The following is a 26487-nucleotide window of genomic DNA, read 5'->3' on the forward strand; positions in this document are numbered from 1 at the left end:
GGACACCTTAAAAAAGGTTGTCCAATGAGAAACAAGCTGCCCCCTCATCCATGTCCAATGTGCAGAGGCAATCACTGGAAGGCACACTGCCCCAGAGGGCAAAGTTTCTCTGGGCCAGAAGCCCCCAACCAGATGATCCAACAACAGGACTGAGGTTGCCTGGGGCAAGTGCCAGCTCATGTCATCACCCTCACTGAACCCCAGGTATGTTTAACTATTGATGACCAGGAAATTGACTTCCTCCTGGACACTGGCATGGCCTTCTCAGTGTTAATCTCCTGTCCCAGACGACTGTCCTCAAGGTTCGTTACCATCCAAGGAATCCTGGGAGAGCCTGTAACCAGGTATTTCTCCCACCTCCTCTGTTGTAATTGGAAGACTTTGCTACAGATAGTAAGTATGCTTATCTAATCCTACATGCCCATGCTGCAATATGGAAAGAAAGGGAGTTCCTAACCTCTGGGGGAACCCCCATTAAATACCACAAGGAAATCATGCAGTTATTGCATGCAGTGCAAAAACGCAAGGAAGTGGCAGTCTTATACTGCCGAAGCCATCAAAAAGGGGAAGGAGAGGGGAGAACAGCAGCCTGTTGGCAGAGGCAGGGAAAGACCAGCAGAAAGGAAAGAGAGAAAGAGACAGAAAGTCAGAGAAAGAGAGAGGAAGAAACAGAGAGACAAAGAGGAGGAGACAGAGAGAGGAAGAGACAGAGACAAAGAAGGAGTCAAAGAGTGAGAGAGAGGAAGAGACAGAGAGACAGAAAGTCAAAGAAGGAAAGAGAGGAAGAGACAAAGAGGGAGTCAGAAAGAGAAAGACAGACAAAGAAGAGAGAGACAGACAAGAAGTCAAAGAGAGAGAAAGAAGGAGATAGAAGTAGTAAAGAAAAAACAGTGTACCCTATTCCTTTAAAAGACAGGGTAAATTTAAAATGTATAATTGATCATTAAGGGTCTTCTCTGTAACCCTATAACACTCCAATACCACCTTGTTGTCAGTGTAAACAAGGGTATAGCCCAAAAGCACTGAGGCTACTGACAACCCATAGCCTTCCTATCAAAAATCCTTAACCCAGCAGGTTTCCAAACAGGGATGTAAATCTTAATGAATCACCATACAAAGGTCCGACCAGATCTAGGAGGAACTCCCTTCAGGACAGGAGGAAAGATGGTTCCTCCCAGGCAATTAAGGGAAAAAGACACAATGGGTATTCAGCAAGTGATAAGGAAACTCTTGTAGAAGCAGAGTTAGGAAAATTGCCCAGTAATTGGTCTGCTCAAACGTGCGAGTTGTTTGCACTCAGCCAAATCTTAAAGTACTTACAGAATCAGGAAGGAGCTGTCTATACCAAATCTAAGTTAATATGGACTGAACGAGGTTTTCATTAATAGTAAAGAAAAATTATAATCCCAAACTTACAAGGCTTTCAACTAAAATTTGCTAAAAGTTAACAGTGTAACATGTATTATCCTGCTACCACACACTCTTAAAGGAATTCTCAGACAGTTTGCAAGAAATAACGAAATCTATCCTTACTCTACAATCCGAAATAGACTCTTTGGCAGCAGTGACTCTCCTAAACTGCTGAGGCCTAGACCTCCTCACTGCTGAGAAAGGAGGACTCTGCACCGTCTTAGGGGAAGAGTGTTGTTTTTACACTAACCAGTCAGGGATAGTAAGAGATGCTGCCTGGCATTTACAGGAAAAGCCTTCTGAAATCAAACAATGCCTTTCAAACTCTTATACCAACCTCTGGAGTTGGGTGACATGGCTTCTCCCCTTTCTAGGTCCGGTAGCAGCCATTTTGCAATTACTCACCTTTGGGCCCTGTATTTTTAACCTCCTTGTCAAATTTGTTTCCTCTAGGATCGAGGCCATCAAGCTATAGATGGTCTTACAAATGGAACCCCAAATGAACTCAACTAACAACTTCTACCGAGGATCCCTGGACTGACCCACTGGCCCTCTCACTGGCCTAAAGAGTTCCCCTCTGGAGGACACTACAGCTGCAGGGCCCCTTCTTCGCCCCTATCCAGCAGGAAGTAGCTAGAGTGGTCATTGTCCAATTCCTAACAGAAGTTGGGGTGTCCTGTTTAAAGGAGGGATTGAGAGGTGAAGCCAGCTGAGCTTCTGGGTCGGATAGGGACTTGGGGAACTTTTGTGTCTAGCTAAAGGATTGTAAATTCACCAATCAGCGCTCTGTGTCTAGCTAAAGGATTGTAAACACACCAATCAGCACTCTGTGTCTAGCTAAAGGATTGTAAACGCACTAATCAGCGCTCTGTAAAATGGACCAATCAGCAGGATGTGGATGGGGCCAAATAAGGGAATAAAAGCTGGCCACCAGAGCTGGCAGCGGCAACCTGTTTTGGTCCCCTTGTACACTGTGGAAGCTTTGTTTTTTCACTCCTCACAATAAATCTTGCTGCTGCTCACTCTTTGGGTCTGTACCACCTTTAAGAGCTGTAACACTCACTGAGAAGGTACGTGGCTTCACTCCTGAAGTCAGCAAGACCACGAACCCACCAGAAGGAAGAAACTCCAGACACATCTGAACATCCAAAGGAAGAAACTCCAGACACACCATCTTTAAGAGCTGTAACACTCACTGTGAAGGTCTGTGGCTTCATTCTTGAAGTCAGTGAAACCAAGAACCCACTGGAAGGAACAAATTCTGGACACACAAGTTCCTAGGCCTCATCCAAAACATTAAATCAGACTCTTTGAGGTAGAGTAAGACACATATTTACAAGCTAGTTATGCAAGTTATGATCCACGTAAAACACTAATTGATTGTATCCAAAATATAAGTCTTCTATCATTCTGTTGTACAAAATGAATGAAATCTCTAAAATATTTCTTTAGGAACCAACACAAAGATATTCCACTGTACTAAGTTTGTTTTCTGGAAAACAAACTCTCAGGTAAATTTGCATGTATGATGTTTATAAGGGAATTAACTTTTAATTAATTATGAGAGGGGAGTTGAACAGAAGTACAATCCAGGCAGAGACAACAAGCCCACAGAATATCTTAAAAGGAATGGCTTCCTGAGTTCTCATGCATTGAGGCTAGATGACTGGGCCTTGATATAACTCTCTCCAGCCCCACTGACCAGCCATTTGATACTATGTTTCCAGGTGATGAATTTGTGTGAAATGGTTGTCTTTAAATGAAGGGCAATTCCTCAGGAGAGACTCAAGTAATTTTCACTAGCCAGCAACATTCCTAGCATGTGGGGATGAAGGTAATTGAGAGGGGAGAATTCATTGCCTCAATGGTTACACATGTAACACTTCATAGCACCCACCACATCTATAAGAGCTAATATATTTTTTCTGGGAATTTCTTTACTGTCTTTTCTCATTTATCTTTATATATCCCTTAAAAGTCAACAAAGAAATACTGCAGTGGTGGTTATAGTGACTACATTGCGGTTGCTGGCTGTTTTTTTAGTGTTTAAATTAAATAATATTACCCTTAGGAATAAAATGTAAAACCATTTTTTAAAATTCCCATCAAAATCAACATAACATACTGTTTGTGTTAGTAACAGAAATATATTTAACTGCATAGATAATAATGAATAGCAGTCTGGATTTTCAAATAAATTATTTCAAGATGATATTTACTAGGTTAGATACATGTACCCTAACTCCCACCCATTCACTTCCTAGAAATGTGTTTTAGGTGATGTTATTTAGGTGGTAAAATCAGGTCAATAACTCCTACTGAATCCTTAGATATTATGTGTTGTACAGGGAAAAGGTAGTATAGGTAAAACTTGTGTGAGACACACTTTGTTGTTTTAGACTAGATTGTAAGTTCCAGCTGTGTCTGAATGTTTGTGTTTCCCCAAAATACGTATGCTGAAATCCTAACCCTCAAGATGGCGGTATTAGAAGGTTGGGAGGTGATTAGGTCATGAGGGGTGTTAACAATAGTTCCCTTAATAAATGAAAGGCCTAAGAGAGACCCGTCGCACATTCCACTATTTGAGGACACCACTAACTGTGAGCCAAAAGCAGGACCTCCTCAGACATGGAATCTACTGGTGCCTTTATCTTAGAATGCCAACCTCCAGAACTGTCAGAAATAAATTTTTAGTTTTATAAATGCCTAGTTTGTGGTATTTTTTATGGCAGTCAATCAGACTAAAACAAATGTTTACTCTGTTGTGATCAGATAGTTTATATAACTTACCTAACACATAATAGGTACTCTAGTAGGTCGCTCCTCCTTTGACCTCAGACCTTTCCATTTGAGAAATTTTACAACTTTATTTCAAAATGCATTCCGTCTACTTTACAAAGTAAAAATACAAAGGCCTCTTATCATGATGTGATTATTATGCTTTACAAGCCTATATCAAAGTGTTTCATGTACCCCATAAATATATACACCCACACATATTAAAAATTTAAAAAGTGAATGTTATACACCTCCCCACTTCCTTTACAAAACTTAGCTCAATTCCATCTGGATAATAAGAAAAATAGGAAACTTTATTGAATAATGAGTCACTTCTATGTGTAATTTCCACTGCTAGTATGAGCCTTCAGAAGGGACTGGCTTTAAGAATTGGTACAGTTCTTGACTGAGAGGAACTTCCACCACCTAGCAGATGGGGCAATAGATTGCAAGGGCAATTATCACTCAGAGAATTGCTGATAAGGTCAAATTACTGCTGTCACTTTATTCTTAATCTCTGTATGCATTTTTTTCTAAAAGAAAACTGCATATATAATTCTACAGACCAAAAATATTGCAAAAAATATGAGTTTATATGTCCTAAGAGGGTTCCCCAATTATCACAATTGTTTCAAATGGAAACAATTTCATATTCCATATGTACATATATATAAATATATATATATGTATGTGTATATATATGCATATATATGCACACACATACACATTTCTCTGCAGATGTTAGTATGTGGAAATGTATTGCTATATAACAGGGACAATAATTAGAACTCAAAATCTAGAGTAATGCAACTGAAAGTCATATCATGCATGTATTACAAGTAAGATACTCTGCAATGTATACAAGAGAATGTAATTTTTAAGGACCAAATGTGTGTTATTAATCAGGTATACGCTCTGTAAACACTACGTGGTATAAAATTGCTTCTCAACACAGGAAATATTTATAACCTAAGTATACAGTCCAAGAAGTACTTTATTTCTGACACTTCATACCGAAGCAACCAGACTGACAAATAAGCATTCTGAGTAAAAGCAGTGTTTTAAGTAACTTTTGAACCCAATGCATGCATGCAAGGCTGATAAATGCAAACCCTTTTACATAACACTCAAATCATATTAAAGAGATGCTTCTTGACAGAGATATACTTAAACCATTCTACATTTCTCCTTTTTGTTCTCCTGTGTGAAAATGTCACCTTAAAAGCAATTTTTTAAGAAACAAGTGCTGTTTCATTTCATGTCTTCAGATACATTGTCTGCCCATGTTTTAGTGATTAGGAATTTAGAGGTTTTTGGATGTTTATTACAACTCTTTGACTTACCAGTATAAATATTTATCATACCAATAATATTTATTCTTTGATTATCTTGACATGGCAAGGTTTTTTCAATTTTATTTAAAAGAGCCAGCTGTTTTGTATATTATTTACTCACCTATATCATTGTTTCCCGTTAAATTAACACTGGCATAAGCCAGCTGCAAGTTGCAAGGAAATCGCACTGAAAACAGAGCTACTGTAAATTGTATTCGCCTCTATATACCAACAAAAACAAATAAAACTTTTTTATTAATCTCTATGACTTTGTTGTTGTTTAAAGCAAATCTACATTAGGAAGAGTTGTCAGGAAATTTGGGAAGTTATATTGTTTCCTGAAACCTGGTATTGATTGATGAGAGTGTACCAATGATTGCAAGTTCTGAGAAAAGAGTTTTACACAAAATGAATAGCAAAAGCTTGGGCATGAGAACAAACTTAGAATGTCCAAGGGACAGGAAAAAACGTCCTGGCAGCAGAGCAGCAGATAGGCAGGAATTGAATCATGTGTACTTTGGTAAGCCATACACGGGCATTGAGAATTTTATTCTTACCACAGTTGGAAGTCACTGGAATATTTTAAGCAAGAGAGTAACTGGAACTGATTTATGCTTTTAAAAGATTATCCTGATTGGCTGTGTGAAAAATAAGCGATAGGGAGCAAAAGTAGAAACAGGGACAGGAGATGACAGTGGCTTATGTATAAGATTTCTTCTAAAGATCTTGAAAGCATCATGAACTAACATCACTTGGGAAGTAGATAAATTCATTGCTGTGTCCATAGTCTATTTATTTCCCTTTTTTTGTATGTATTTGCAGAATATGTTAGTAAACAAAGTGAAATTCAAGGAAATCACTATTAGGGCTGCCTACAAATCAAGTCAGTTTAGAGCTATTATAGTTGAGTAGTAATATTCTTTCAGAAAAAATCTTAATCATAAAGCCCAATACATATACTATGGTTTCTTAAAAGTAAAGCTGCAAAACTGCTTGTGAACAATCTTACAGCTATATTTATAACTTTTTAAAGTGTTATGTACATAATTTCTTTTCTGATGACCTCATTGAATTCTAAACCATCTTTTAGCCACACATAAGCCCCAACAGTTAAAACTATTAAAATGCATTAGCATGTTCTTCATTATTTGTTTTAATCAAGAAGAACTGAAATAAGGAATATGTAACATAAATTTAGTTTTGCTAACAAAAGAACACCTCAGAGAGAAATATATCTCCTTAGAGAGGAATATATTTTATCTAGGTTTTTTTTTAAACAGTGAAGCACTTTTTAAAAAAGTAATACTGTACACAGAATTCCAAAATATAAAACAGACAAATAAATTAAGGTACCTTTATACAAAGTGATTCTATGCAGCTATTATAAAAAGTAAAATATATATGCATTGATGGGGAAGTTTTAATTTATTCCATATAAGTAAATATTAATTGAGCATTTTATATTTGAGGCATCATCCTAACAGTTGGTGATAAGATAGCAAATGATATAGGGAAAGTCTCTGTTTTCAGATGTTTTTATATTTTGAAGGAAGTAGATAAATATTAATCAATTAAATGAATATGCAAGAAATTTCCACATAGTAAACTAATCTGTAGAAAACAAAGTCATGAATTATCTAATTCTTGAGGGAACCTATTACAGACTGTGTTATTAGGGAAGCCTTTTTTAAGGAGGCATATATGAGGGAAAATCTAAATAACTAAAGAAGGTAGCCATAGGAAAATATCAGAAGAGAATATTCTGGAAAAAAAATGGCAAACAAAGACATTTCACCTCAGCCAAAGAATATGGGATGATAAAGGACAGAAAAAAGACCAGGAAGCAGGAGGAAGAGAGGTAGTGGAAGCAGATGGGATGAGGCAAATGAGACAAGATAGTGTAGGACCTTACAGGTCATGGTAGAGGAAGACACTTAGATATGATTACTTAAAAAGAAGCTATCATAGCACTGAAGCACGGAAGAGATGTGATCTAATGTCTATTTTTCAATGCCATTCTGACCAGATTTCGGGCAAACCTGGTAGACACCCATAGTAAGACTCCAGGAAAAAAAAAGTTTGATGGTTTGATTATATATTTGCTTTAAATATTTGGCTTTTCAGCTGCCTTGCATCCATTTCCCTTTAACAATTTATCTGTTTTTAAATTAATGACCTTTTCTATTAGACACACTTTCATCAGGGGCCCTGTATTGATTGGTATCTTCCAGAGAAACAGAACCAATAAAATGTGTGCGTATGTATGTATATGTGTATGCTTCTCAGAGAGAGAGAGAGAGAAAGATAATTTAAGGAACTGGCTCATGTGATTGTGGAGTTTGGCAAGTTCAAAATCTGTAGGATAGGCCAGCAGGCTGGAGACATAGGGAGGAATTGTCATAGTTTGTGTCCAAAAATAGTTTGCCAGAATCCTCAGTTTTTTGAGGGAGGTCAGTCTTTTTACTTAAAGCCTTCAACTGACTGGATGCAGCCAACCGATATCATAGATCCAAAGTCTAGTGATTTAATGTTAATATCATCTGAAAGCATACCTTCACATCAATGTCTAGATATATTTGACAGATATCTGGGTACCATGTCTTAGCCAAGTTAATGCATAAAATTAACTATCCCAGCCTCCATTCCCTCTGGTCAAAGGGCAAGCATGTGATTCAAGCTAGGTCAATCAGTTGCTCTCTCCCTCAAATTTGCACTGGGTTAAAAAGACAAAGAATTACATCCTGTCTATACAGTCATGCCAAATCACATGATCCATCTCTAACCCCTAAAACACATAGGTATGGCTTTTGTTCTCAACCTTCAGCTCCTAATTCCTTTAAAAAGTTACCAGTATATTCTGTGAGGCCACAGTGAATCTTCTAATAGTTTACTTTTATGTAGGCCAGAGTCATTTGGCTTGTTTGAAATTAAATATATATATATATATATATATATATATATATATATATATATATATATATATATAATTGCTTCAGTCAGGCTCCAGGTACTTGGAAAGACATTCATCAAATTAATAATGGTTATCCTGGGGACTGGGCTTTGAGGATTGAGGATTTCTGATTTTTAATATGTGTCTAATCTTTTTAAATGTTTCTGTATAATTTTTAATTAGCAGCCAATTATTTTATAATTAAAGTAAATTCTGAAAAACTTTCTACATTAGTGTGTGGAAAAACAGCAGAATTGCCAAATTTATAGGGCGAAGAAGTCCTATGTTTACCTAGAGGGGAAACCCTGAACCACCACAGCCCAACAGGAGGCTCTGTGGGACAATTTGGAAAACATTACCATAATCTATTGTTTTTATATTTATTTAGAAAAGAAGCAAAGGGAGCAAGATACCTCCCCGTCTGACATTTAAAATTTGATTCACTGATATATCTTGGCTCGCAGTATCACCTTGTGGCATTTGGCATCTGCTGCTCCCCCTCCCCAAAGTCATAATATACTGCATAATTAATTCAGCACAAGTAGTGACAATGCCAACTCTGTTTATTTAAAAAGATACCTCGACTGTTCTTTTGAATAAATAGATTGCATTCCTTTAAAAATCCAAAATAATACTGAATTAATTAGAAGTAGCGCAATCAGAATAAATTAGGTCCTATCTACATACAACTCGGTTTTAAAGCTAGAAATTCAAATTAATAACTAATTTGAATTAGCTACTTCTTCCCATGTGTCTCTGAGTAAACACCAAGCCAGACGAAAAATTTCCATTGCCAATAATAATAGTAACAATAGCAAATATTGTTAAACTCTTACTATTTGCTGGTAACTAGTTAAGCATGCTTCATAAATCTTCTTTTATAGTAGTCATGAAAACCACATATCTGAGCTATTACCTTCATTTTGTGGATGACAAGTTCAAACTGAGTTTTAGAGACATTAAGCAACATACTCAACATCACACAAGATTTAAATTCAGACTCTGAGCGCTTACAAACTATCTTACATTGTGATGGTAAACATCTTTGCAAATTTTCCCTCATAATTGAGTAAGCCATCAGAGTTTCAGAATAAATGTGTAGGAAAACTTATAAACATCAGGGACAAGCTTAAGGACCTGACATCTTTTACTTTTGTGTGTGTTTCATAGAAAAAAAGAGCTCAAAGGTTAATTTAAAGTAATACTTTGAACAAACTCCTTAACAAGAAGAGTTAGACTTCATACTTGTTATTCAGCAGAATAGTGACTTTGTTCATACAACTAAACTAACGAACTCAATTCCTCCTTTCGACCGTTTCTTTTTTTTTTTGCCTACTTAATAGTTATTTTATATCTGTTTCTTATTATTTATTTATTCCACTAAAAATTTCAATGTCTTCACATTATCTATAATTGGTGCTATGGTATATTACAGTTGAATATAGTTGAACCTGTTCAAATACATTTTGACCAATGATAAGGAGAACCAAGGATTCCTTTGCTTTCATATTACTTCACACATGACTTTTTAAAAAATTTACTTTAATTTCTGGGATACATGTGCAGAACGTGCAGGTTTGTAACATAGGTATACACATGCCATGGTGGTTTGCTGCACCCATCAACCCATAATCTACATTAGGTATTTTTCCTAATGCTATCCCTCCCCTATTCCCCGACCCCCAGACAGGCTCCCATGTCACACACCACTTTTAGAATCACAATACAATTTCACATTCAGGACAATACTTGCTGAATTTTAGTTTGTGTTTGTGTGCGATTGTTGATGGGAAGAACAAAATGGCAGTCACATCATATGTTGACTCTAGATGTATTATTTATCATTTGTTTCTTCAAAATATTTTGACAAACGATCTTCGCATTAAAAGGCTGTGGGCAGTTTGGGAGCTACCAACTGTTTCCCTCTTCATTGATCACTTTGCTGGCCCCAAAACATATCCACAGAAAAAATTTTGAAAGTGATTGGCCAAGGGACTCAGTGAGGATATACTTTAATATTTAGAACACTATTAAAAAGAAAAGGAGACATTATTAACAATATGCTGGGACAAGAATTATAATCTGGGACTTTCTATGGCAAATGGGATATATGATTACTTGATCTAGACTGTATAAAATAAATAATACATTTGGATAATCTACAATTACAATAAGTATTTATACACACAAACATATATATACGTACATACACACACACACACACACACACACACACAGACTTCACATATGTACCTTTACAACCAATATACTTTAATTGAGACTGAGAGGACAAGAGCCATGATTATTCATATTTATATTCAATGACTTATTACATAATAAACATATTTTGAAACTTTGATGAGTTAATTCAATTCAAAATATGCAAAAAATATCAGGCTGGGCACGGTGGCTCATGCCTATAATCCCAGAACTTTGGGAGGCCAAGGCAGGTAGATCGTCTGAGGTCAGGAGTTCGAGATCAGCCTGACCAACATGGTGAAACCCTGTATCAACTGAAAAAATACAAAAATTAGCCGGGCGTGGTGGCACACGCTGGTGGTCTCAGCTACTTGGGAGGCTGAGAGAGGAGAATCACTTGAACACAGGAGGCATAGGTTGCAGTGAGCCAAGATCGTGTCACTGCACTGCCTTGGTGACAAAGTAAGACTCCATCTCAAAAAAAGAAAAAAAAAATACTGTATATCTGCTATGTGAAGCCAATGGGTTTCAAGTTAGGATATAATGACAAAGAAGTTTAAAGAATTCATAGCGTAGTGAAAGAAAAACATTCATAGTAAATGAACACACTGTAATGAAGAGTTTAATATTTATAGTAGGAATAAATGGGATCACAAAGAGAAACTATTAGTTTTGAGGATCTATCATTTTAGGTTAACTGATATGAACCTTCAATAACAAATATGTGCTTAACATATGAAACAGAGAGAAAGTAGGGTAATTCTCAGAGAAGTTCAGGGTCATATGTGATGTTCTGTGTGCCTAGACAAGTTGTACTATGTGTGTTAGAAGAGATGATACTGGAAAGTGGTCAGATATAAGTTACTTTGAATGATAAGATAAAAGCTGTGGAATTCATTTGGTGTATGATGGAAAACACTGAACCTTTTTAAACATCAAAAAATCAGATCAGCATTGTATTGAGAAACAAAAACAAAAACAACTTTGGCTTTATTGTGATGGTGGTTAGAGGAGTGAGAGACTGGAGGCCAGATGCTGAGTTTAGAGTATGTCTTTAAATAGGTGTTTTGACAGTGTAAATAGACAGGTGTCAAACAGATTTGAGTAAGAGTATATAGGTAATGCAGAAAATGGCTTTGGAGATTGATTGAGTTTGGAATGGAGGTCATTGAAGTCTAGGTTCAAATCAATAATGACCCCAGGAGTAACAATACATAGTAAGTATGGATACATTAGAATTGGATAGAAAGAATAATGAGGCATCTGCCAGAAACACAGTTAAAAATATCCAGAAAAAGACGAGAAATGCAAACTTGGAACTGAAGACAGATTTCAAGTTAGAAGACTTATCTACAACAAACACATAATCCCTATTTGAGGAAAAATAGAACTCTATATAGGTTTGCTCAACTCAATCTTAGTAAAACAATAAGGGAGAAAAAAAGAATTACAAAAGAGAGAAGCCTTGGAAATCTTTAAAATTTAATCATAATTTTAAAATAAATTTCAAAATAAATAAAAGTGATCAAAGATTTAAGAGGTGAAATCCAAGGCCACCAAGGGAATGAGAAAAAAATGGTACTTCCATAAAAAAAAAAGAGAGGAGAGATTTCCCAGACTGTAATATATTTAATGTGAGGCTATGCCAAGAAGAAATGATAAGTGTTGTAGATCACTGAAAATCAACATTACTTTTCTGATAACTGAGAAAGCTTCCCCGGAGGGAGAGGGTACCATAGATAAACCAGAGAAGCTGTTTTTGACATGAAAGCTAGATTTTTTAAGACAAAGATTGAAGTTGAGATGTTTGTCACTAGAAATTATTGGGATCCAATCCAATGGTTTTAAATAGGGGGAGAGAAAAAGATGACCATGTTCAGTGAGCAACTGATGTTGAAATACTGAAAACCACATGGTGCAATAATTAAAGGAAGGTATACACAGTAAACGCATAGAAAATATGTTAATATATCATTTTCTGTCCAGGGATAAATTACACTGCAAAAGAAAAAACAGCCAACCAATCAAGCAAACACATAAATGTATGCTACTGTTCAATTGAAAAAAATGCATAAGGATTTATCATGGTTTTATCTGTGCTTCATTAGAAAATAAAGCCAAGGATTTTATACTCCAAATTCTACAGACTTTTTTCATAATACCAGAAAACCTTAACTTTACAGACATAATAACTTTAAAAGAGTTGGAAATTAAGAATAAACATACATAATAATATATCTGGGCAATAATTTATTTCATCCTACTTGCCTAGCATCCTCAACGTAGTTTGGCATACATTAAGGTCCTATAGAAATTTATCAAATTAATACTAAATTAGCAGAGTACTATGAATTGCTTTCTACCTTTGTAACACCAGATGTATATATTTATGTGTTCAATATAATATTAATCTTAGTGTTTGTGAAAACATTAATTTGCCAAAGAGAGTTGTTTATATTAGAAAACCATGTAATCTACATTTATAAAATCAGTGTATTTCTAAACAAGTGACTTTAAATTTTGATATAAAGCGATTTTTATTTTTATTATATCATAGTTCATGAGATAAATTTATTAATAGACTAGATTTTTAAAAGTTTTTCTGAACTGACAAATTCTGCATGTATTATAATGGGGTTAGGAATGGTTTCTCAAGTCAAGAATACCACCAAAGTAAGGAAAATTTCACATCAACATAGATGAACAGGTGGCAAGTCTTCCAAAATTTGAAGAATTCTTTCAAGAAAGGATCAGCAAGTATGTAATTAGAGTCAACATGTTCTGTTTAGCTGACATTAATGGTTAGCTCTCACTCTGGAGAGCAAGATCTTATTGAAATTTCATGAAATTTTAGCAGAATATATAAAGGAAAATAGAAAAAGAGACAATCAAAAAGAATAAAAGTACAGACATAAACACAGTAATTTGAATGTGAAGCTCAAAAACTAACTCCAGTTTTTATACCTAGTGTTCTAGAATGGATTCAAAATAACAATGTACATAACAATGTACAGAAAAACCTGATGCCAGTACTAAGGATGATTTTATTTTCTAAAGATTGCCACAATAACATTTTCTTTTCCATATGCTCTTCTTATAATGTGACTTGGACACTCCTCATATAGGGAGGTGGAGTATGTTTCTACCCCTTGAAAGTGGCAGAGATTTGACTACAACAGAACTGACCCTTCAAATTCCATAGCTAATTTATGAAAATTTCTGCCTAATTCTCTTGGGAAGCTTGTTGTGACAACCCACTGTCTTGCTGTGAGGAAGCCCCAACAGCCTATAAGAGGCTTCAGTGGGGTGAAAATGAAGCCTCAGTCTTCAACCCTGGATGAGCACCAGCCAACAGCCAAAATCAACTTGGTAGCCATCTAGGTTAATCATTATGAAAGTGGCACCCAGCCCTCAGTTAAAGTGCCACAGCTGAAGCTGCATGGAGCAAAGATAAGATGTTTTCTCAAGTCTTGCTAAAATTGCAGCTTAGTGAGCAAATTAAATGATAATAGTTTGAGCCCACTAAGTTTTGGTGGCCTGTTATACAGTGACGGATAATCTGACCAAGTGCCTAGGCTTACAAGTAAATATATCTATATTTTTGTACATGAAATAAAAAAATAAATATTTGCCATAATTACTTAAATGTATAAACCTTAAATTCTCATTTTTTCAAAGTATGTTAAGGAATGGCTCAATCTGTTAAAAATGATAAAAGGATCAAGATTGATCATTCCAGAATTTCTTCCATAATATTTAATTCAAAAAGCAAGGTTTTAAAAGAAAATAAAAGAATAATTGTTCAAAAAAAGATTTATTGATCTTCAGTTAAAGACCTCCTTTTTTTACTGGCAAGAATCCACTATCCTCGGGATCTTTCATGCTCTTTGCCCAAACACTACTTTACAAAGGATTCAGAGCATAAAAAATTTCTTGACTTATTTCTTCACCATTAGTTCATTATTCTCCTTATGTTAGGATATGCAATATTTAATATTGGATTGGGTTTGTCATCCGAAGACTGAATAAGTTTTATCCTTGGACTAGTTCTACTTTGAGTACTGATACTCAAAATATGAATATTATAGTACAACAAGGGAGATAGTGAGGCATTCTGACCAAAAATTTGCCCATACTCTCTGAAAATACTTTTGGATATAAATATTTTTCAACAACTATGTCCACCTACAGAGTGAATCTCCAACTTAACCCAGGCTGCCAGAGCCAGAAAAAACCTGCTATCAATTTTTGCATGTAGAGCTAGGACTCAAATGTATCTTAATTTTATTTACTCTTCCTAAATTATATCTGTATCTATATACTTAAACTGTCTACCAAAAACGTTTTTGTGTATATTCAACACATGCAACCAGTTAATATTTGTGCAGAGCTTAGCATAGTTCATTACGAACAGAACATTCTATACAACCTCTAGACATTATGATCACTTATGTTATTACCCCAAATTGAAAGTATAATCTGGTCTCTAGCACTAAACTGCATAGGAATGAGAGAGATGTTCAGTCTGTAATCTGGAGAGGAAAGGAAGCTCAATGATCCTTTATAAAATTAAGTTTGTACACTCTGCTTTTCAAGCAGCAGTCTCTATCTTCCTTTACTTTCATCAATGAACTAACTACTAGTAAACAGTCATCAGACTGACTCATTGAATTGGATTATTGCGGTTTCAATGTATACCTTCTCTTGGGGTCCCACTGGTACACTAGCTGAATCTATTAACTCGGAAACATAAATTAATACTAAAAATATATTTTTCTTTTTCCTTTTTTATATTTAAAAGGATTTTAATTGGAAGTACACGCACACACACACACACACACACTCAATACAGAGTGGCAAATTTGTATGGGGATGATTGAAAAAGATTATTATCAAGTATTAAATATTTGTTTCAGCATATTTGTTTTTTCACTGTTGTCTTTCCGAATAGAAATTTTTGAATGAAACAAAAATGCACATTTTAATACCAGCCCAATATACTTGATCCTTACATGTTTAAATTTCATGTGCAAAAAATGATTAGTCATAGAGCAAACCCACCCTCTTGTAGAAATTTTAAAATATGTTAATGCCAGCCTAATATACTTGAACCTTACATGTTTAAATTTCATGCACAAACAATGATTAGTCATGGAGCAAACCCACCCTCTTGTAGATATTTTAAAAGATAAATAAAAATGAAACTTTTTTAAAAAAAGAGTTATATTTTAGGTTCAGGGGTCCATATGCAGGTTTGTTACATAGGTGAAGTTGTGTCATGGGAGGTTGTTGTACAGATTATTTTGTCACCCAGTTAGTAAGCCCAGTACCCAATAGTCATCTTTTCTGCTCCTCTGTCTCCTCCTACCTTCCAACCTCAAATAGACTTCAGGGTCTGTTGTTCTCTTCCTTCTGTTCATGAGTTCTCACCATTTAGCTCCCACTTATATGTGAGAATATGCGGTATTTGGTTTTCTGTTCCTGTGTTAGTTTGCTAAGGAAATTAGCCTCCCACTCCATCTATGTTCCTGCAAAAGACATGACCTCATTATTTTTTATAGCTGTATAGTATTCCATGTGGTATATGTACATCATTTTATTTATCCAATCTGTCATTCATGGGCATTTAGATTGACTCCTTGTCTTTGCTATTGTGAATAGTGCTGCAATGAACATTCATGTGCATGTGTCTTTATGGCAGAATGATTTATATTCCTCTGGGTATATTCCCAGTAATAGGACTGCTGGATCAAATGGGAGTTCTTCTTTTAGCTCTTTGAGAAATTGCCACATGGCTTTCCACATGGTTGAACTAATTTACACTCCCACCAACAGTGTATAAGTGTTCCCTTTTCTCTGCAACCTTGCCATCATCTGTTATTTTTTGACTTTTTAATAATAGTCATTTTGACTGACTGTGCAGTGGTTTCTCATTGTGGTTTTGATTTGCATTTCTCTAATGATTAGTGACATTTAACTGTTTTTCATTTTTTTATTGGCCACATGTATGTATTCTTTTGAAAAGTGTTCATGTCCAAAAGAAAACACTTTTTGATGTTTTTATTTAATTCTTGTAATTTTAAATTCCTCATAGATGCTGGATATTAGACCTCTGTCAGATGCATAGTTTGCAAATATTTTCTCCCGTTCTGTAGGTGGTCTGTTCACTCTGTTGATAGTTTATTAAGCTGTGCAGAAGCTCTTAAGTTTAATTAGATCCCATTTGTCAATGTTTGCTTTTGTTGCAATTGCTTTTGGTTCTTTGTTACGAAATCTTTGCCTGTGCCTTTGTCCTGAATGGTATTGCCTAGGTGGTCCTCCAGGGTTTTTCTAGTTTGGAGTTTTACATTTAAGTCTTTAATCCATCTTGAGTTGATTTTTGGTTATGGTATAAGGAGGGGGTACAGCTTCAATCTTCATATGGCTAGCCAGTTCTCCCAGCACCATTTACCGAATAGGAAGTCTTTTTCCCACTACTTTTATCAGCTTTGTCGAAGGGCAGATGGCAGTAGGTGTGCAGCCTTATAAAAATTATGTTTGTCATCATTACTTTTACCAGTCCTTTCAAGTAAAATTTTTATGTTCACCATCTTTAATAGTTTGTGTGTTTTGTTTGTTTGTTTGTTTTTGTTTTTGTTTTTTGGGTTTTGTTTTTTTTTTTTTTTTGGCTGGGATTCAACAAAATAACATAATGGCATATAACTTTAGGTATTCTACATCTATTTTGTCCAGTCAAGTTCTGATTAGCTTTTTTGCCTGCAAAAATACTTCATTTGGCTGAAAACATATTTTTATCCAATGCACATAACTATTTATTTTTCTCTCCAGCTGTTTTTTTTTATTCATGCAAGTTAACTGGACCAGTGATCATTGCTGTGAGTAGACTCAAAAGTGATTCTCAGCTATTTTAGATCTGCTGTGAGAAAAACCAATAGATGTATTAATATTATAACACTGGATAAGCACTCTGGCTTTACATTTAGGAAGCATTCCTGTTCTATTCCTCAAAATCTCAAATAGAGGACCCTCAGAACTTCAGTTCTCATGTATTTTGAGGAAAAAAAGTCAAGTAGCTTCCAACAAATTCTAACACTTTGAGCCATTTTGGGAACCCAGAGAGCTGATTGCTTTCCAGGGAAATAGTAAAAATACTGGTTAAATGGTTAAATCCTAGACCACAGAATTTTTAAAAACAGAATATGTGTATACACACACACACACACACACACACAAATACACCTTTTAGGGGAGAAATTGATATTTTTGCCTCAGCAGAATATCCATTTGCCTTAAAATTCTTATTCTTAGGTATGTACATCAATCATCTGGGGAGGTCCAAGCTGTGAAATCCAAACTGACAGAAATTTATAGCTCCATTAGCATTTATCAAAAATACAGGATTAAGTGTAGAAAATATGTATTCATGCTTCACCTTTCTATATCTTTACTTTAAGAGGTAAGTATTTGTATTCAGTATTTGTTAGCTCCTACCTTCAAACAGCCAAACATAATCTCCAATAACATTTCAGAATTCTACTGGGCCAAAAATGTATCCTATTGACCTGTGTGTCCTCTGACTTACGACTGCATGTTTAAATATGTATTTAAGAAAATGCTGCACTGATTATTTGGAGTTTTTCAGAATGGCTAGTGAACTCCTTGGTGATTTATTGGTAAAAAAATAAAATAAAATAACCATGTTGGACTGTTGTTTCATAACATACTTTCTACTTTGTAAATTATATAATTACTCTTTGTGTTAAAAATGTATTCATACTCCCTGAAAATAGTTTTGGACATAAATATTTTTCAATGTGCATATACTGAGTTTTGCTATTATAAATTTTATGTCTACAAAATACTTGAACATGATCCCATTGGGTTTTAAAACATGCAAATAAAGGGAGAAAGATAAGAGTATATTTACCGGAGTTCTCAACTCAGGTATGGCAGCTTGATAAGTGAGTGGACGGCAATCACGAGTGTTTGGCACAAGGACACAAGGAAGAAACATTGGACCCAAGTCATCTCCATCCAGAACATCCACTGTGAGAGTGGTGGTGGTGGTTCGCCTCTCATTCAGATTTTGGGCACGGTCCTGTTAGAGAGAAAAACAAACAACAGGTAGTTTATAGAAATTAGGCACAATGGCCAGGAGCAGCGGCCCATACCTGTAATCCCAGAACTTTGGGAGGCCAAGGTGGGTGGATCACTTGAGGTCAGGGGTTTGATACCAGCCTGGCAAACATGGTGAAACCCCACCTCCACTAAAAATACAAAAATCTGGGTGTGGTGGCAGGAGCCTGTAGTCCCAGCTACTTGAGAGGCTGAGGCAGGAGGATCGCTTGAACTTGGGAAGCAGAGGTTGCAGTGAGCCAAGATCACGCCACTGCACTCCAGCCTGGGCGACAGAGTGAGACTCAGTCTCAAAAAACAACAACAAAAAAGAAATTAGGCACAATGTAGACTTAGTTTTCATTGAAAAAAAAAAAAAAAGATTGGTAAATTAACTTGCTTAAACCAGTTTTAAGTGTTTGAGTCAGGATGTAAACTGAGATCCAATTGTCTTCAAAGCAACTTTCTTGAAAGTATGTTACAGTAGTTAAGCTTTTGTATGTTAGGCCTTTACCTAACAGTTCACATTACTAGACAGCCTAACCATAAAGGTCACTCTCATCTCATTAGAGCATTTACTTTAGAAACCTTGTTATTGTAAATTCTTTCTCTGCGCCTCTGAGATGTTAATCTTTTATAAGCTGCTTGTCAGTTCTACAAACCAGGCCCATCTTTTTCATGCCCTGGGGGGCCATCTCTTTGAAATGTAATAGTCAAGGAAGAAGCCCGTATTTCCCAGTTTCTGTGGGAGGGTAGGAGCCTGACTTCCTTTGGAGGCTTGCTCCAATTTCTAAAACTACTTTCTGTCATGAAAATTCAAGGAAATTTATTTTCCTTTGGGAATGCCAATTAGTAAACACATCTGGTCTGTGATTCCCCCACACCCAAGTCCACTGGAGTGTTTAACAGCTCTCCAGCCATTTTTTCTATTAGAGATCAGTTCAGATCTAGTCTGTATTCTGGTCTCTCTTCTCTATTGCAATAGCTGTGAATACAGTCTTCCTTATCATTTAACTTTGTCTAGTGCAATTTTGCTGTAGGAATACATTGTTACTAACTAAAATCCAAAGTTTCTTTAGATTTCCCTAGTTTTTACTTAATGTCAGTTTTCTGTTTCAGGATCCCAATCAGGATACCAGTTTGCATTTAGTCATAATGGTTCCTTAGGCTCATTTTGGCTGTGACAAGTTCTCAGAGTTTTGTTTTTGATGACATTGACAATTTTGAGCACTGGATATTTTGCAGAATGTCCCTTAATGGGTGTTTATCTGGTGTTTTCCTCAAGATTCAACTGGGGTTATGTGATTTATGTAGGAAAACCACAAGTCAACTGCTATTTTGACATATTTATCAAAAGTATATGATTAATATGACTTATCACTGTTGTTAACTTCATCACCTGGCTGAGGCTGTATCTAGTCAGTTTTCTCAACTATAAATTTCCTCTTTCTTGTTTCCCTTTCATTTCTTTGGAAGGAAATCATGATGGACAGCACACACTTAAAGAATGGGTAGTAATTTTATTAGAAATGTAAATTGTTTATATTTATCTGAAGAATGTTTGTCATAGGACAGAAGAAAATAATATTGGACCTAAGTCATTTCCATGAAGAACATCCATTGTCAAGGGTGGTGGTGGTAGCATCATTCATTATGACAGAATCTGGAAATGTTTTTACTTTCACAGCATTTAGTTATTATTTTGAAGAACTATTATGCTTTTCTGCCTTTTTGAATTCTATTTTGTACAACATTGACAAGTATACTTGCATGCATGTTCATGTAGCACTATTCACAACAGACAAAACTTGGCAAAAGCCCACATATTTATCAATGAATAAATGGATAAACAGATTGTGGTATGTACACACAAGAGCATATGATTCAAGCATAAAAAGAAATGAAGTACTGATATATACAACAACATGAATGAGCCTTGAAAACATCATGTTTTCAAATAAAGAAGCCAGACAAAACATAAGGTCACATATTATATGATCCATTTATATGCAATATCTGGCAGCAGTAAACATATTGGTGGCTACAAGGAGCTGGGGAGGGGATATGGAAAGCAACTGCATGAGTGGTGCCAGCTCTTTTTGGAGTGATTAAAATGTTTGGGAACTGGATAGAGGCGGTGGTTGTACAATACTGTGAGTGCACCAAATGCCATTGAATTGTTCACTTTAAAATGGCTAATCTTATTTTGCTAATTTATGTTAAATAATTTTTAAAAGTAATTATACTAACAGACCTGTATTTTATTTTTTTGTTCATAAAATGTCTTCCTTTGTGACAGTTCCCAGACATTAATATTTGCCTTCCAATTAAAAAAAAAAGTCCCTCTTGTTAAGCATGGTTAATAGTACATTTTGGTTAAGCTCATTCCCAGTCTGGTTGCTCATAAAAACTTGTAAAGCAATGCTTGAGGGTAAAGTTTTAGGAAACACGAATTTCTTTTGGTGGAATTTTGTCAGTACAACCTTGTCTAGAATGTAATAACTTTGTGGTTCCAGGATTCTTTGATATTTTGATACAGTATAAGACAGACTGTGATAAAATTATAGCTTAAAAAAACACAAAATGTTTAAATTTTCAAAGTTTCGGAACTCACTCAGATCCCTAGAGGCACTATAAAGAAGATTATTCAAACCTAAAGACATTTGAGATTCAACAAACAGAAAGAAGTCTTTTCTGAACTTCTTTTATGTCACTAAAAGCAGATACTTATGAGAGTGAGGCTGCCATGAATTCCCTCTGCCAAGAAAGTTTATGAAAATGAAGAAAAAACGAGGAAATCTATTCTTACCTACATAAACACGATCACAAGCTATTTTAATCTCCCCCTTGACTCCTAGAAACCTAGTTTTTCTTCCCTTAGAAGCCTCCTCCCTCTCATTGTGTTAAATATATACACCTTCTTCTTTAGCTGTTTAAGGAGCTGTGTATGTGCACTCCCATATGTATATCAACCTCTAGGCCAGTTGAAAAGTAGAGTTGGAGCAACATGTGGCATGTGAGATAATTTTGGTGGTTCACAAATTAACTTTATAAATTATTCTTAAGATGTATGAATTTTGAACATGTAGAAAAATATTAATTTAAAATAAATGTATGTGTGTATTTTAAATTTTAGAAAAAAAACTAGCTCATCAAACTTGCCACTTTTTTAATACTGATCTTTTATTTAATTGGGTTATAGCTATGTCTACAATATATGAATTAATAGACAAATGATGTAATGATTTGTTCAGTCAGCATATCCTGAGAAGCTTCCAAGGGGCAGATTCCAATACACTGCTTCTGACGGTCTTAAAAAAATGATGAGGACATGTTTCCTCATCCCATTATTAAGAGAGTCATTTAGTACTGAAAATTACTAATGTTAAGATAATGTGACCTCATAAAGATTAGTAGGTTATATTTTCACATACATTTCCCTTTGTGTTGCATCATCCAATGTTTTAAATCATTAAGTAATCTCATCTTCCATATTTCTAAAGTTATATTAAAGTTTAAGAACTAAAACAAATCTTTAAATTTCTAAATATATATATATAAACTGGAAGCTTCTTTAATAGGGGTGGTAAACTTTTGTTACATTTATTAATGATTTTACATTTGACATCTTTTCTCAATAACATAAATAACATAAGTTAATAAAATGACATATTTAATATGTATTTGTAAATTTACTTGTGGCATTGGAGTTAATATTTGAAAATTTTTTTATTTATAAAATATTTATGTGTTTATTTATTTATTTTAGAAATGAGAATCTCACTACATTGCCTATACTGACTTCAAAATCCTGGGCTCAGGTAATCCTCCTACCTCAGCCTTCTGAGTAGCTAGGACTATAGGTATGTGCCTGGCTTTAACCCACCATTTAAAATAATGATTGCTTATGAAGTTTTAAAAGATTGAATTAATCTAAATTTAATTTATAAAAATAGTAAATAGATAATAAATATTAAATATTTATAATATTTTATGTGATACATGAATGTAGCATGCAGATATAAACACACATATATATGCATATATACACATACATGCATATAAATGCCAGAGGCAATATTTCTACCCTTCCATGTCACTCAGCCTTCTTTATATGTAATCACCAAATCACTATAATAAACAAATTTGAATTTTTTAATGTTATGCTTTCTTTCAGTCTGTCAGCATCAAATCTCTCACTATTATCTGCTTCTTTGGGTCATTGTCACTACTCCATAGAATAGATACTGGTGTGTTAAAGATAGCGTATTTACAGGAAGTGTATACCAAAATACATAATGGGAGTTTTTTCTCATATTGGGGAAAGATATTGCTTACAAAGTGTTGAGCTCTAAAATTTGTATTTTTAAGTGGGAAATAAAAATAATCCTGGCAAAACGATTGTGAGCAGAGATGTAGCAACAAAATCTACTAACAGTTTCCACACGTGGGAATTCTCCCACATTTTATCACCAACATATATCACATAGGAAAATATATAAAAATATGTCTCGTGCACACTCATAACCTGTGAGCCCATAATGGTAATGCTAATTCATGATGTTCTCCCAATTTGGAATCAGATTTGATCTGAAAATATCCATTTAAAAAATAATCCTTCAGCAATTGAGATAAAAATCAAAACAAAAACAACAAAAACAGAAAAAACAAAACAACCTACACTTTTGATCTTTATAGTAATATACTACTGCTCAAGGCTCTTCTGAGTAAATGAAATAACATTCTAAATTGTGAGTGGTAAAAAATAAAAAATAACTATTTCTATAAACATTCCATATAATTTAATTATGTTTTCATTTATGTTATGTGATAATCTAATATATATTAAAATCCACAAAGAAGAGCTCCTTTCTTCCCTTTCCGATTTTCATCTGCATTTCTCTTATTTTTTTAAAAATAAGAATATATATTTAACTTCAATTATTTAAAAATAACAGGATATTACATTAAGTTAGGAAACTGTGATTCTAGTTGGCAAGCAAGAATATCTTTTAAAAAGTTAAACAAGTTCAACCACTACTCTGAACAGAATTGTGTCTCCCCAACCTCAAGCTAGAAAATCTAGAGTAAATTGATATGTTTCTGGAAACACATAATGTTCCAAGATCGAATCAGGAAGCTATTGAAACCCAGAACAGATGAATATTAAGCTGTGATATTAAATTAGTAATAAAAAACTTACCAACCAAAAAAAAGCCCTGGACCAGATAGACACACAGCTGAATTCTACCAGACATACAAAAATTGACGCAAGATGAATTAAAGATGTAAATGTAATACCTCAAGCTATAAAAATCCTAGAAGAAAACCTATTAAAACTCTTCTTGACATTGGCTTTAGCAAGGATTTCGTAATGATGATATCCTGAAAAGCAATTGCAACAAAAACAAAAACTGACAAGTAGCACCTAAACTAAAGAGCTTCTGCACACTAAAATAAACTGTCAACACAGTAAACAGAAAATGGAAAGAATGGGAGAAAAGCTATGCAAACTATGCATCTGACAAAGGTCTAATATTCAGAATCTATAAGGAACTTAAACAATTTAAGAAGCAAAAGACAATCCCATTAGAATAGGGGCAAGGGACATGAACAGACACTTCTCAAAATAAGACATACATGCAGCCAACAAATATATGAAAACATGCTCATCAGCATTTATCATCAGGGAAATGCAAATCAAAACCATAATGAGATATCATCTCATACCAGTTAGAATGGCTATTATTAAAAAGCCAAAAAATTACATATACTGGTGAGGCTGCAGAGAAAAGGAAATGGTTATATGCTGTTGGTGGGTATGTAAATTATTTCAGACACTGTGGAAAGCAGTTTGAAGATTTCTCAAAGAATTTAAAACCAAGCTACCATTCAACCTACCAACCCCATTACTGGGTATATACACAAAGAAAAATAGTGCATTCTACCAAAAAGACACATGCATGTCTACATTAATTGTCATGCTATTCACAATAGCAAAAAACATGGAATCAACCTAGGTGCCCATCAATAGTGGATTGCATAAAGAAAACGTGGTGCATATACACCGCGGAATACTACAAAGCCATAGAAAAGAATGAAATCATGTCCTTTGAAGCAACATGGATGAAGCTGGAGGCCATAATCCTAAATGAATTAATGCAGGAACAGAAAACTAAATACTACATAATATCAGTTTTTCAATGGGAGCTAAACACTGAGTGCCCAGGGAAATAAACCTGGGAACAATAGACTGTGAACTACTGGGGCAAGGAGAGAGAATGGATCAAAAAACTACCCATTGAGTACTATGCTGACTACCTGAGTGCAATACACCCATGTAACAAACCCGCATATGTACTCCCTGTGCTTAAAATAAAAGTTGAGGAAAAAAATAATGCTTCTATGAACATTAACCAGAGGAAGTTGGGTATTCTATTGTCTTGAAAACATTTTTTGTTTGAGATATTTGCCTAATATTTCTTATTTTTTATGCAAACCAGTAGACAGAATTATATCATCATTTATAGCCCCAAATGCTCATGTATCTTTAGTAGCCAAACACTCAGTAAATATTAGGTCCCATAAACCATCACCTGCTATCCTCCCATTTCACTCTCACTCCTCAGAAAATGCCCAAGAAACTTGCAGAGTTAAAACAATGGGGTTACAATTAACACTAATTCCACACATCAGTAGGAAGCAGAAGTGAGGGAAGGTCAGGGTAGAGGTTATTTCTGAAAAGTTGTTTACAAGGTTGAAATATAAAATATAGAAAATTAATTTTACCTATACAAACACATAAGTTTGCAATGCTTACACATTTTATTTGAATATTTCTGTCCATAAAAATAAAAAATTGAGCTAATAAAGAAATAGTAATATTATAATTTTAGGAATTATATCTTGTTAGGAAAGATAGCTAGCATCCCTTCTCTAGGTTTTGCTATTTGAGAAATATACAACACCCTTGCTATTCATAAAATAATTTAGAAATTATAAATTATTCTTGCCATGATTCTAAATTAAATTTAGGCCGGGCGCAGTGGTTCATGCCTGTAATCCCAGAACATTGGAAGGCCAAGGTGGGCTAATCACTTGAAGTTGTTAATGGTTTCAGACCAGCCTGGCCAGCACAGTGAAACTCCGTTTCTACTAAAAATACAAAAAATTAGCCGGGAGTGGTGGCACATGCCTGTAATACCAACTACTCGGGAGGCTGAGTTAGGAGAATCATGAACACGAGAGGCGAAGGCTGCAGTGAACCGAGATCACCCCACTGCACTACAGCCTGGGTGACAGAGCAAAACTCCATCTCAAAATAAATAAATAAATTATAAAATAAGTAAATATAAACTTTTTTCTTTCTGGTAATTAAGAAATCTTGATTACAAAAGTGTTCTTATATATTTCACTCAGGATAACAATAATATAAAAGAGAGTTTGCTTTGAAGAAAAATGATATGTAAAGAGATTACTTTGATTCTATGTGAATTAGGGTAACATATCAAAGTTGAGGTTATAATAATATGTAGTAAATTTCAACAAAAAGAAAACCCATTTGATCTTTCATATCTCTAATTTTTTTTCTAGATCTACTCCCAAAATTTTTGTCTGGAATTAATCATTCCTTCATTATGTATTTATATTTGAAGTCAATAGCATGGGTGACAATATTGCAAATATTCTCAAAAAAAGATG

General features: G+C 34.7%; 1 protein-coding gene across 2 annotated transcripts in view; it reads right to left on the reverse strand.

Annotated features, from left to right (window-relative positions):
* PCDH15 (protocadherin related 15) overlaps positions 1 to 26487 on the reverse strand; it is a 1779889-nt gene that overhangs the window by 490634 nt on the left and 1262768 nt on the right. For both annotated transcript variants that reach the window (XM_055092816.2, XM_057298896.1), the window contains one exon: positions 18599 to 18769. In XM_055092816.2, coding sequence (XP_054948791.1) covers positions 18599 to 18769 — 171 coding nt within the window. The remainder of the gene's footprint in view (positions 1 to 18598; positions 18770 to 26487) is intronic.

This window comes from Pan paniscus, chromosome 8, assembly GCF_029289425.2.
Source record: "Pan paniscus chromosome 8, NHGRI_mPanPan1-v2.0_pri, whole genome shotgun sequence".
NCBI lineage: Eukaryota > Metazoa > Chordata > Mammalia > Primates > Hominidae > Pan > Pan paniscus.